The sequence below is a fragment of the Argopecten irradians genome, chromosome 9 (genome assembly GCF_041381155.1).
Source record: "Argopecten irradians isolate NY chromosome 9, Ai_NY, whole genome shotgun sequence".
NCBI classification, from domain to species: domain Eukaryota; kingdom Metazoa; phylum Mollusca; class Bivalvia; order Pectinida; family Pectinidae; genus Argopecten; species Argopecten irradians.
Genome location: NC_091142.1, coordinates 27,690,667 through 27,704,566, shown reverse-complemented (window position 1 = coordinate 27,704,566; position 13,900 = coordinate 27,690,667). Strand labels below are relative to the sequence as shown.

At 38.6% G+C, this 13,900-nt stretch overlaps 1 protein-coding gene across 3 annotated transcripts in view; it reads right to left on the bottom strand.

Moving 5' to 3' along the window:
• The window catches only part of LOC138331937 (probable E3 ubiquitin-protein ligase HECTD4), a 58,712-nt gene that overhangs the window by 27,814 nt on the left and 16,998 nt on the right, over positions 1 to 13,900 (bottom strand). For 2 of the 3 annotated variants that reach the window (XM_069279808.1, XM_069279807.1), the window contains exons 14-29: positions 13,103 to 13,225; positions 12,519 to 12,575; positions 11,861 to 12,082; positions 11,258 to 11,367; positions 10,221 to 10,422; positions 9,718 to 9,837; positions 8,960 to 9,228; positions 8,470 to 8,634; positions 7,578 to 7,764; positions 6,982 to 7,083; positions 3,279 to 3,367; positions 2,721 to 2,908; positions 1,550 to 1,676; positions 1,061 to 1,199; positions 664 to 830; positions 73 to 219 (exon numbers count right to left, since the gene is read on the bottom strand). In XM_069279808.1, coding sequence (XP_069135909.1) covers positions 73 to 219; positions 664 to 830; positions 1,061 to 1,199; positions 1,550 to 1,676; positions 2,721 to 2,908; positions 3,279 to 3,367; positions 6,982 to 7,083; positions 7,578 to 7,764; positions 8,470 to 8,634; positions 8,960 to 9,228; positions 9,718 to 9,837; positions 10,221 to 10,422; positions 11,258 to 11,367; positions 11,861 to 12,082; positions 12,519 to 12,575; positions 13,103 to 13,225 — 2,414 coding nt within the window. The remainder of the gene's footprint in view (positions 1 to 72; positions 220 to 663; positions 831 to 1,060; positions 1,200 to 1,549; positions 1,677 to 2,720; positions 2,909 to 3,278; positions 3,368 to 6,981; positions 7,084 to 7,577; positions 7,765 to 8,469; positions 8,635 to 8,959; positions 9,229 to 9,717; positions 9,838 to 10,220; positions 10,423 to 11,257; positions 11,368 to 11,860; positions 12,083 to 12,518; positions 12,576 to 13,102; positions 13,226 to 13,900) is intronic. The other variant, XM_069279806.1, reaches the window with a different exon arrangement.

The following is a 13,900-nucleotide window of genomic DNA, read 5'->3' as shown; positions in this document are numbered from 1 at the left end:
AATATTCAGATCTCCCTATAACATCAACAAATTCTTCAATATAGTTTTTATATATACATATAAGTTACATACCTGGTGTAGGGTATGATACACAGCAGACCGATACTGTTACAGCAGGCTATCGGGTAGCGTGCGGCCAGTTGTACGACCGATGTCATGGTCTCAGAGAACGCCTCCCTCACCTGGTTCACCATCCCACCACAAGTTAGCTCCTCAACACTGTCAACAAACATCTTTCTCATGTGAGTGGGTTTTTTTTGTTTGTTTTTTTTTTTTTTGACATTTTATTTTTATTGATTGTTATTATGCTGTATTGTCAAACAACTATTTTTCATGTGCAATATGGGAAGTTTCAAGATACTAAAAGAATGTCCATAAAGTATGATTGATTTACCGTTAAATAGTCCCACATTCCGGTAACTGTGACATCACAAAAATCATTTTTATATATGGCGTCAACTTCACCGAACGGTGGGACTATATGCTGATAAATCATACTTCAACAAATTGTATGTATTAAATTTCCAGTCACAGTGATAAGATTTTGCAAAAATAAACAACCTTGAAAATGTTTTAATTACAAGCCATTAAATTGTAATATTATATTTGTGTGAAAAAGTCTTGAAAGTCATAAAAATGTAAAACCAAGTCGCGTAGACTAACCATGGGCCTCGTTGTAAAACCGCTGTAACAGCAGCTACCAGATGTGTGGCCCCGCCGACCCGCGAGGCTGCGGTCAATAGCTCCTTCATGTGTACCAAGGCCTGTTTACGTGTGTTACCACGGCGCCAGCGAGTCTGAGCAGCAGATAGGAAGTCCTTACTGGAAATCTGTAAATACAAAATCAGGATTATCCATTCACATTCAGAAATATCCTGGCTACTGTATAGTGGCTATATTTCGCGGAGGGAAGAAATAGGCATTAATTTGACATAAGAAAATTTATAATAAAAGAAATCCAACAAAATATCAGTTTTTGAAGCACTATGATTTCATTTGTCTATGTTTTATCAAAGCTTACAGACCCTCGAAAAACTGATATAAATAAACAGATACTGACCGCCTTCTCTGGGTCACTGCCTATAAAGGAGAAGAGCTGATCCACTAGCACCACATGTGGAGGGGTATCCTTGTTATCATCCTCCACTAGTTCCTGTAGTACAGACGCCGGTCCTTTCCTCTGGCCATGTCGCTTCCTACTGAAACAAACGTTGAATCATAGGTTACAGGGCCCAGTTTCATAAATATTTCTTAACTTTAAGGAGTTCCTTAATTTCAATTTCCAAAAGTTTACAAAAGTTAAGTAAAAATCTTTTAAGTTAAGGAGCTTTCTTTAAATCTGTAATGCTTTCATATTGAGAATTTTAAGTTAAGGGATTCCTTAAATTTAAAAAAATGTTGGTGAAACTGGGCCCAAATTTACTTTTATCCCCCCTTCCAATTTCATGGTGAAGGTATATGAATATTTAAAAAGAAATATGTTTCTAAAAGGGAAAGTGTAGTTTTAGAGAAATGAATTATTCCTTTCTACTAATTAATAGGCACTTACCTGCGTATCTTGAGTATATCCAGTACAGATTCATCATATATACTCTCTACGCCAGTGGGGGCGGACATACTCCGTGACAACACATGGGCAGGCTGTACCATATCAGTATCAGATCTCACAACACCTCCTGAAACCACAAATTGGTAAATGACGTCGTGTCTTCTATAAGAATAATACCAGTGACAAATGGCAGGTGGAAGAATGTCAGACAAATTTGCTACCAGTCTGATCAATAGGTTTAGAATGTCAAATATATTGATCACTTGACAAGGGATGTTGTTAAGAGTAGCAAAGCTCGTGGTAACCACCTAGCCATTAGGTAAGGATGGGCCCTCAGAGTGGCAATACAAGTAGATTACCATACATATATACATATACACTTGGTCAAAATAGGCCTAGTAGAAAGGCTAGTTGTAGAATATCATACACATTTTATACTTGATCAGATTAAGCTTTCAGAGTTGAAAGACCTTATAACCTTTGCCAGAGTTTAACTCAATTTGAACTCATCTCAACAGAACTTCTAGCTTATAGACAGGGGATCTTCCAGCCTATAGACACAAGATCTTCCAGCTTATAGACAGGAGATCTTCAAGCTTAGAGACACAAGATCTTCCAGCCTATAGACAGAAGGTCTTCCAGCTTATAGATAGAAGATCTTCCAGCCTATAGACAGATGATCTTCCAGCCTATAGACAGATGATCTTCCAGCCTATAGACAGAAGATCTTCCAGCTTATAGATAGAAGATCTTCCAGCCTATAGACAGAAGATCTTCCAGCCTATAGACAGAAGATCTTCCAGCCTATAGACAGAAGATCTTCCAGCCTATAGACAGATGATCTTCCAGCCTATAGAGAGAAGATCTTCCAGCTTATAGACAGAAGATCTTCCAGCCTATAGACAGAAGATCATCCAGCTTATAGACAGGAGATCTTCCAGCCTATAGACAGAAGATCTTCCAGCTTATAGACAGAAGATCTTCCAGCCTAAAGACAGATGATCTTTCAGCCTATAGACAGATGATCTTCCAGCCTATAGACAGATGATCTTCCAGCCTTTAGACAGACGATCGTCCAGCTTATAAAGAGAAGATCTTCCAGCTTATAGACAGAAGATCTTCCCAAGCAGACACTTCGTCACACCTCTATCTGTAATATGAACAGTCAAACCTGTCTGAGGCAGCTCGGAGTAGTGGGAGACCGTCCTCGTCATCATTTCACTGTAGTGTGGTGTAATGGTCACTTGTAGCAGTAGGTCTAGCCGGGAGAGAATTCCCTTTACAATGTGCTTGGTTCGAACCATACACAACTCTTTAGCGACCACCTCATTTGATCTTACATCATCATCAAATTTGGATCTATGAACAAACATTAATTGGATAATCATTTGATGTTTAGGATCAAATAATGTTGAGTCTTCATTCATTGAATAAAATTTTAATTGATCACTACTCTACTCAAAAACACCATAATACTGAAAATGCTAATCATTTATCTTTTACAAAATAATTTGTTTCCCCACTGGTTTGGGACAGTGCCTTATCAACCTTAAATTGGTAAGAAATATTGTCAAATTAAGAAGGAACTCATTATGAGTAAACTGTAAATTTGAGTAATTTTGATAATTTTTGATAAGTAGTGAATAGGAATGGAGTTCCACATACCCTCAAAAAGACCCTTTAATACAGAAAATTCTTAATACAGCCGCCGTCCCTAGCTCAGACTTACCGTAACACTTTCATGGCCTCCTCTACCTCAGCCGGGTCTAACTGGACGTCCTTGATGAAACACAACATGTTCAGCTCCTTCATGTTACCCTGTAAATAACATCAGATAACTACCCTGTAAATAACATCAGATAACTACCCTGTAAATAACATCAGATAACTACCCTGTAAATAACATCAGATAACTACCCTGTAAATAACATCAGATAACTACCCTGTAAATAACATCAGATAACTACCCTGTAAATAACATCAGATAACTACCCTGTAAATAACATCAGATAACTACCCTGTAAATAACATCAGATAACTACCCCTGTAAATAACATCAGATAACTACCCTGTAAATAACATCAGATAACTACCCTGTAAATAACATCAGATAACTACCCTGTAAATAACATCAGTAAGATTTTGATGTAGCAGCTGATAAATTTCCTCTGTTTAAAGTTGATCGAGCTTGTGCTTCACCTCCTCACAACTTTACTTTTTTCTCTCTACTTACCTCCTGTAGATAATAGTCGTGGACGAATGAAGGAGCCTGCTGACTCTCTACTTACCTCCTGTAGATAATAGTCGTGGACGAATGGAGGAGTCTGCTGACTCTCTACTTACCTCCTGTAGATGATAGACGTGGATGAATGGAGGAGTCTGCTGACTCTCTACTTACCTCCTGTAGATGATAGACGTGGATGAATGAGAGTCTGCTGACTCTACTACTTACCTCCTGTAGATGATAGACGTGGAAGAATGGAGGAGTCTGCTGACTCTCTACTTACCTCCTGTAGATGATAGTCGTGGAAGAATGGAGTAGTCTGCTGACTCTCTACTTACCTCCTGTAGATGATAGTCGTGGACGAATGGAGGAGTCTGCTGACTCTCTACTTACCTCCTGTAGATGATAGTCGTGGAAGAATGGAGGAGCCTGCTGACTCTTACCTCCTGTAGATGATAGTCTACTTACCTCCTGTAGATGATAGTCGTGGAAGAATGGAGGAGCCTGCTGACTCTCTACTTACCTCCTGTAGATGATAGTCGATGGAAGAATGGAGGAGCCTGCTGAGTCTCTCTACTTACCTCCTGTAGATGATAGTCGTGGAAGAATGGAGGAGCCTGCTGACTCTCTACTTACCTCCTGTAGATGATAGTGGTGGACGAATGGAGGAGCCTGCTGACTCTCTACTTACCTCCTGTAGATGATAGTCGTGGAAGAATGGAGGATTCTGCTGACTTGGAAGAATGGAGTAGTCTGCTGACTCTCTACTTACCTCCTGTAGATGATAGTCGTGGAAGAATGGAGGAGTCTGCTGACTCTCTACTTACCTCCTGTAGATGATAATCGTGGAAGAATGGAGTAGTCTGCTGACTCTCTACTTACCTCCTGTAGATGATAGTCCTGGAAGAATGGAGGAGTCTGCTGACTCTCTACTTACCTCCTGTAGATGATAGTCGTGGACGAATGGAGTAGTCTGCTGACTCTCTACTTACCTCCTGTAGATGATAGTCGTGGAAGAATGGAGGAGTCTGCTGACTCTCTACTTACCTCCTGTAGATGATAGTCGTGGAAGAATGGAGGAGTCTGCTGACTCTCTACTTACCTCCTGTAGATGATAGTCCTGGAAGAATGGAGGAGTGACTATACTATACCTCCTGTAGCATGAGTCTTGGACTCTGCTGACTCTCTACTTACCTCCTGTAGATGATAGTCGTGGAAGAATGGAGGAGTCTGCTGACTCTCTACTTACCTCCTGTAGATGATAGTCCTGGAAGAATGGAGGAGTCTGCTGACTCTCTACTTACCTCCTGTAGATGATAGTCCGTGGAAGAATGGAGTAGTCTGCTGACTCCCTACTTACCTCCTGTACGATGATAATCGATGGGACGAATGTAGGAATCTGCTGACTCCCTACTTAACTCTCCTGAAGATGATAGTCGTGGAAGAATGGAGGAGTCTGCTGACTCTCTACTTACCTCCTGTAGATGATAGTCGTGGAAGAATGGAGTAGTCTGCTGACTCTCTACTTACCTCCTGTAGATGATAGTCGTGGAAGAATGGAGTAGTCTGCTGACTCTCTACTTACCTCCTGTAGATGATAGTCGTGGAAGAATGGAGGAGTCTGCTGACTCCCTACTTACCTCCTGTAGATGATAGTCGTGGAAGAATGGAGGAGTCTGCTGACTCTCTACTTACCTCCTGTAGATGATAGTCGTGGAAGAATGGAGAGTCTGCTGACTCCCTACTACCTCCTGTTAGATGATAGTCTGGAAGAATGGAGTAGTCTGCCTGACTCCCTACTTACCCCTGTAGATGATAATCACGGAAGAATGGAGAGTCCTGCTGACTCCCTACTTACCTCCTTAGATGAAGTCCTGCCTGACTCTCTACTTACCTCCTGTATGATAGTCGTGGAAGAATGGAGTAGTCTGCTGACTCTCTACTTACCTCCTGTAGATGATAAGTCGTGGAAGAATGGAGGAGTCTGCTGACTCTCTACTTACCTTACCTGTAGATGATAGTCGTGGAAGAATGGAGGAGTCTGCTGACTCTCTACTTACCTCCTGTAGATGATAGTCGTGGAAGAATGGAGGAGTCTGCTGACTCTCTACTTACCTCCTGTAGATGATAGTCGTGGAAGAATGGAGGAGTCTGCTGACTCTCTACTTACCTCCTGTAGATGATAGTCGTGGAAGAATGGAGGAGTCTGCTGACTCTCTACTTACCTCCTGTAGATGATAGTCGTGGAAGAATGGAGGAGTCTGCTGACTCTCTACTTACCTCCTGTAGATGATAGTCGTGGAAGAATGGAGTAGTCTGCTGACTCTCTACTTACCTCCTGTAGAGATAGTCGTGGAAGAATGAGGAGTCTGCTGACTCTCTACTTACCTCCTGTAGATGATAGTCGTGGAAGAATGGAGGAGTCCTGCTGACTCTCTACTTACCTCTGTAGATGATAGTCGTGGAGAATGGAGGAGTCTGCTGACTCTCTACTTACCTCCTGTAGATGATAGTCGTGGACTGGAGGAGTCTGCTCTCTCTACTTACCTCCTGTAGATGATAGTCCTGGAAGAATGGAGTAGTCTGCTGACTCTCTACTTACCTCCTGTAGATGATAGTCGTGGAAGAATGGAGGAGTCTGCTGACTTTCTACTTACCTCCTGTAGATGATAGTCGTGGAAGAATGGAGGAGTCTGCTGACTCTCTACTTACCTCCTGTAGATGATAGTCGTGGAAGAATGGAGAGTCTACTGACTCTCTACTTACTCCTGTAGATGATAGTCGTGGAAGAATGGAGGAGTCTACTGACTCTCTACTTACCTCCTGTAGATGATAGTCGTGGAAAAAATGGAGGAGACTGCTGACTCTCTACTTACCTCCTGTAGATGATAGTCGCATGGAAGAATGGAGGAGTCTGCTGACTCTCTACTTACCTCCTGTAGATGATAGTCGTGGAAGAATGGAGGAGCCTGCTGACTCTTTACTTACCTCCTGTAGATGATAGTGGTGGAAGAATGGAGGAGCCTGCTGACTCTCTACTTACCTCCTGTAGATGATAGTCGTGGAAGAATGGAGGAGCCTGCTGACTCTCTACTTACCTCCTGTAGATGATAGTCGTGGAAGAATGGAGGAGCCTGCTGACTCTCTACTTACCTCCTGTAGATGATAGTCGTGGAAGAATGGAGGAGCCTGCTGACTCTCTACTTACCTCCTGTAGATGATAATCGTGGAAGAATGGAGGATTCTGCTGACTGTCAGCTTTGTGTTCTTGGACTTCATTATACCATCGCTGTTCTAAGTCAGCCAGACCCTGAAATGATTAACAAATAAGATAATATAAACCAGAAACCCAACAATATATAGTAGAACTGAAGTATGCAGTAAGACAGAAAAGATTGTAGCCTATTGATCCCTGTGACCTTAAATGAAGGTCATTCATATTGAATAAACCTGGTAGCCCTTCATCCCAGCATGCTATAGGCCTATCATCAGTTTCTTAGGGTTTTTAAATATTGACAAGTACTTAAACTATCTTAGCCTATTTAACCCCAGTGACCTTGAATGTAGGCCAATGTCATCCATTTGAACAAACTTGGAAGCCCTTCATTCAAGCATGCTACAGGCCCATTATAAGTACCCTTGGTCATTCATTATAGAGAGAAGTCATTTGAATGAAAAGTTTATGCATAGGAACGGCCTTAAAACATTTCATCCCCATATTCTGTCACTAAATCTCACCTGTAACTGCCTAACGAGTGTGTTAAATCTCACCTGTAACTGCCTAACGAGTGTGTTAAATCTCACCTGTAACTGTCTGACGAGTGTGTTAAATCTACGATACACTTCCTCCACTACCACACAAAGAAGTGCGAACTCGTCGGAGTGTTCCTGTTCCTCTGACATCAGATGGTGGACAGTATCCTCCAGAGACAGGTGTTTTATCACAGTTGAAACAATCCTCTCCTCAAGTTCATCTGCCTGAAGGATCTCTCTGTGAAATACAGTGTTTCAATTAGTGATACTAACCATTTACCTAATATATATTGTACAGTTTATTATTGATGTGGGTCAAAATTTTCTTGATTTTTTTTTTTTTTATTTTCATTTTTTAAAATTTTTTACAATATGACTTTCAGGGTATATATGAGTAAGCCATTTCTGGGTGATCAGGTGGTGTAGTGGTAAAGCCACTTGCCTTTCACTTAGCCAGCCGGAATTCGATCCCCAGCACAAACATGGAAAGGTTAGGGGTCACCTACCCGATCACCTGGGTTTTCTCTGAACACTATGATTTCCTCTCACACTAAGACCCCTAGCACGCTTACATCCAGGCCATCGAAAGTGATTTACATAAGTTGTATAACTTGTTTCGCAATCAATGTGAAATAAATAAAGTTTATATTTTTCAGCCACTTCTAAATATTTCACAATCATAGCAATGATTGCTGAATTTGCAAAAAAAATCATCCCCATAAAAATAAACGGCTAAATGGGAATTGTAACAATGTGAAACAGCTATACAGCTAAACTCCCTTTTTACTCAGTTTAATGACTCAAAACATTCAATCAATAATAATTCATTATGTAATACAATACTTTGGCAAGTCCTGTGTTTCATCACAATTAAAGAGTAATATCCTTTTAAATACTCTTCATACCTACATATGAAATAGACTTGTTATATTGAATAGCCTACCTTATACTTTGTCGTAGTGGAACTTTCTGACGCTTGGAGAGTTTACGGAGATTTTGTAGTACCTCTGAGGGAAGCCTGACCCTTGGGAGTGGGGACTGAGTGTCCACCTCCTTGGGGGAGCTGGAGGGGGACTGGGTCACAACGGAGGGTGATCTCCACACACACCTGTAATAAGGGTATATACAGGTAAGTACAAAACTGGTAAATGTTACACAGGTAAGATAGTTTAAACCAGACATTATCATATAAAATTTGGTAAAAAAATGTCTCATATCGCAAGAATATCTCTTTCAATTTTTTAATAAGAAAAATAAACAATAAAGTATTTAAATATTCTCTTCTTACAAGCAATTACATTTCCATTGACAATCATAATAAAATGTTGAATAACAAAGAGACTAATTAAGCCAATTAACAGTTTCAAACACTTGAACATTAAACAGCAATCAATTTTAAAGTGAATGATAGATTAGATATGATAGAAACAGACCTCTGTAGAAATTTGGATTTGAGTAGATGAGCACAGCTTCCCTCCTCCCGAGACATCTCTGGTCCATGGTACAGTAGCTGGAGCATGGTACAGGCCAGGACAGACAGACCGAGGGCAAGATCAGCAAGGAAGGGGAGACCACTCGATACTTCCTCCGTCGACTCCTGGGCCCGAACCGTCACATGGAACCCCCACATAGCTTTGTCTGGGGTGTTATGTTCACGGCCGCTACGCATCTCAAACGAAAACGTAACACTGTCACCATCAACCTAAATAACAACAATACGTTATTGGTTATGAATAAAAAATATAATATGCATGTAACAGCTTGATTGTGATTATGGTTTGGTTCATTGTACAGACAACAAATAAGTGCTATACACAATAATATTTTAAGGCACAGTTTCAACTTTTCTTATTTACCATCTTTTCAAAAGTATCAACAAAATCAAACAATACATTTAAACATGATTAATTTTTTTTTTTTTAAATATATACATTGGACCGTCTATAATCCAAACATATACTTCAAAATCCAAAACTATACAGACTGTGAATTGTCCAGACTTCCGGATTCTGTTACTAAGTCAATAACCAAATTTGTTACCTGACATTTCCGTCCAGATTGTGAGCTTTCCCAACTACTGGATTTGGATTATCAAAACTTCACTCTATTTTTAAATAAATGTAAATCAGAACATGTAATTGCAGTCAAAAAATGATTCTTGGAAATAATTTGTATATCAAAACCTTTCTACCTTAACAAGGTCTTTAGGCCAGCCTGATCCCAGTACACTTCTGCTACCAAAGCCAAACGTGTTCCCTCCATACTCTGCCACCTTCTTAGAACTGGTCGTTGACCCGGCATACAGCACAAGCTAATTAAAGAAAATCTATTAGCTGTGGCTTTTCAATAGTTACACATCTATTACAGTAGAAACATATTATTATAACACGAATAAATCCAAAATTAAACACATTTTCTTATTTCAGCTGAATTCCTACATTTTTTATCTAAAAATTTCCAAAGTCTAAGCATGAAAGTCCAAATATAGCTTTATTGTAACACTTTTCATTACCTATAGAACAAATATTGCCTTAGAATTTAACCCACCAAGTATGCACTATGCATTTTCAACAGAAATTTTGTTTTTTTTGCAATGATAATCACAAGTATATTTACTGAAATATTGCTTTTTGCTAAAACTTCATAAAAAATTTATAATTCACTTTTTTCATGGGTACCAGTATATCATTTTACCTTGTCATAATCGTATTGTGACGAGCATCGTGGATCAAATCTGAGGTACAGACAGCGAGCCCCAGGGATGTGTACAGTCTCCTTAAACTTGTAGTTATCCCGTACAGGGTGGATACTCTCTAGAGCTTTGCCCGAGGCCCAGGGGGCAGGGATCTTAAGGCCAGCCAAGAAACCCTGTTCTTCTTTGTCCTTTAGATCATTCCTGTGTACAGAGTAGAAACATTCAAAAACATTTCAGAATAAAATTAAACAATGATACTCACATATTGAAAACAATAACAACAAAAAGGCTCAAAAATAGTTTTAATTGATAAGCAATGAAAATGTTCTGAATACTGAGAGGTTGACCAATCAGAATAACTTCAACAATGATATTTATAAGTTGACCAAACAGAATTACTTATACAGTATACAGTGACAGTAACCAATCAGAATGATTTATACAAAATTATAATTACCAACCAAAATGACTTTCACAGTGATATTTATTAGTTGACTAACCATAATGACTTACTCAGTGATATTGACCAATCAGAATGACTTAGTGATATTTATAGGTTGACCTATCAATATGACTTACACATTTATATTGACCAATCAGAATGACTTAGACATTGATATCTATAGGTTGACCAATCAGAATGACTAACACAGTGATTTTTAATAGTTGACCTATCAGAATGACTTACACATTTATATTGACCAATCAGAATGACTTACACAGTGATATTTATTAGTTGACTAACCATAATGACTTACTCAGTGATATTGACCAATCAGAATGACTTACAGTGATATTTATAGGTTGACCTATCAATATGACTTACACATTTAGGTTGACCTATCAATATGACTTACACATTTATACTGACCAATCAGAATGACTTAGACATTGATATCTATAGGTTGACCAATCAGAATGACTAACACAGTGATTTTTAATGGTTGACCTATCAGAATGACTTACACATTTATATTGACCAATCAGAATGACTTACACAGTGATATTTATTGGTTGACCAATCAGAATGACTTACACAGTGATATTTATTGGTTGACCAATCAGATCGATGACTTCTAAGTCAGCCTCCATATACATCTCCTCTTGTATAACAGCCTGCACCTGACTTTTCAACAGAAGGGCCGCCTGAAAGGCAGATTATAAAGTCATAAATCTTCAAACTTACAATTTAGTCTCTTACAGTTTATATATCTATGTTTGATAACAATGTTGACACCATTATGACCTTAAAATCTAAGAACTTGGATTTGGACATTAAAAGTACCATTTAAAGTTTTTATCAAAATTAATATTTAATAAAACAGAAGGAGTCATTCTTTCAAGAATGGTTCATCTCAATACTAGTGCATCAGCTTTTGAAATTCTGTTGCAAAACTTTTTTGCCTAAGTGTAACTACTTTTGGCCAAAAAAAATTACCAAAATCATAGTGTTTTTGCCAATGAAATACATATGACAACTGGTATGAACCATGGGTTTATTTTGTTTAACATCATCTTATCACCCACAGTCATACAAGCACAGCAGGTGAAGGAAAGCCAGAGTACCAAGAGATAAATCACTGACCTACATTCAATATATGGCAACTTTCCCACGTAAGTTTCCTGTACATGTATTTACCTGACTGGTCAGTACAACCAGATGAACAAGCTTGGGCATGAGTGTGTCACCCAGAGACAGCCAGCGTAAGTTAGAGTGTGTCATCGTGGTAAGGAGCACTGGCAGTAAGTGTCCGAGGATGGTCGCCTTGGAGATACGTTCCAGTCCCTGGAGTCGACACTCTAAGTCGTCCTTGTACTGAGTGATGATGGAGTTACAGGTGTCCAGTAGTACCTCTAACACCTGTACAGGTGATAAATTACAGGTAAAATACAGGTAACACCTTAACAGTCAGTTACATTAAATCATAGGAACAGCAAAACATGTTTATAACAAACACACTAACAATGAATTAATGGTTATAACATGATAATTTCCATTCCCCGTCAAGGTTCCTATAAAATATCTGCATTATGTGTATAACAAACTATATTACCCCGTCAAGGTTCCTATAAAATATCTGCATTATGGCATTATAGGCAATGTAAACACAGATAGATCCCCATAGATTGGGAAATTATCTGCTTCTTATTTCATTGAAAAGTTTTACAATCTTAAAGTAATCTTTTTATCACAATTGATTTTCCTTCGTAAACTGATATGTTATTTACATTATGTCCTTTCGGTGTACTTTTTCAGTCAGAAACACATTCAGTCGAATGTTAGGTTATACTCTTACCTGACATGATCCATCAAAAATGTTAGATGCCAGAGTAATTATCATCCTCTGTAACTCCTGTAAATAATAACAAATCATTAGAATATATAATGTAAATACATCAATTTGTCATAAAGTGTTGGTCTGCGTGACTTAAAAAGATAGTGTTAATATAAACACTGTCTATGTTATTCAACTGATGGAACATGCTTCTATGAGTCAGCTGGTAGACATGGATTTTCACTCAAGTGACCCATCAATATATATCAGTATTTTCAGCACCAGAAATTATCACTATAATATTGAAGCATCAATTGCATTGGTAATGTTGCTAATATAATACAACAATTACTTTAAATGTGTGAATTTAATGTTGCGTTAAAAATCCACTTAAATTGTACCAAAATAAGTCTGTTGACAGTAACAAGGTATGATCACTGTAACAAGATAGTAAGTATAATCTAATGTTATGATACCATGGGAACAAAATCTGCGGACAGTTACTCATAATTAGTTCACAATGAGACAGGATGGGACAGGACAGACAATGGGAACACTGAAAACCTGCCCATCACCAGCTAATAATAGCCTGTATGTACACGTACCGTAAGTTCTGTCTCGTATTCAGTCTGACTCTCCTCCCCGTTATCGGGAGGCTTCAGGAGGACGACCTCACGGAGAAGGTGAGACTGTAGAGCCATCATAAAACGCAGACAAGATGAAGCGTGCTACAAGAAAAGCAAACATTCATGATGAAGATTTTGACAAAATTGTTTGATCACTTACAATTGAGGATACTAAAATATTTTGCATAGAAATGAAATTAAGAGGGAAGAAAAGTGTGACATGAAGTCATAAAGAAAAAGCAAATGCTTGAAAGACATAAATCTTTGTCAAAGGATAATGATTACATAAATGACCAATCAGGGCCCAGTTTCATGAACATTCCCTAATTTCAAGGAATTCCTTAACTTAAATTTCTCCATAGGAAAGCATTACAGATTTTAATGAAGGCTCCTTATTTTAATGGGTTTTCCTTAACTTCCGTAATGCTTTCCTATGGAGAATTTTAATTTAAGAAATTCCTAACTGGGCCTAGAAAGGTTACTATTTATTCCGCATGTAAAAAAACTACTTCAATTCAAATGGATAGATAAAATAAGGAAGTATAAAGTAACCACAGGGTTCTCGCTAAGTTTTTTAAAAGGTGGTTGAAAATTAATGATAGGTGGTTGTTGGCCACAGGCCCCTGTTGTGGCCAATATTTATTTCTAAGAAAAATAGCTGGTTGTAAACAAGGAAATAGACGGCTGTTTTTGCGGTCAACCAGCTTTTAAATGAACCTTGAACCAGCATCTTCTAAGTTAATAAATGCCTCTCGCACAATAAAACAAAGCAGGACA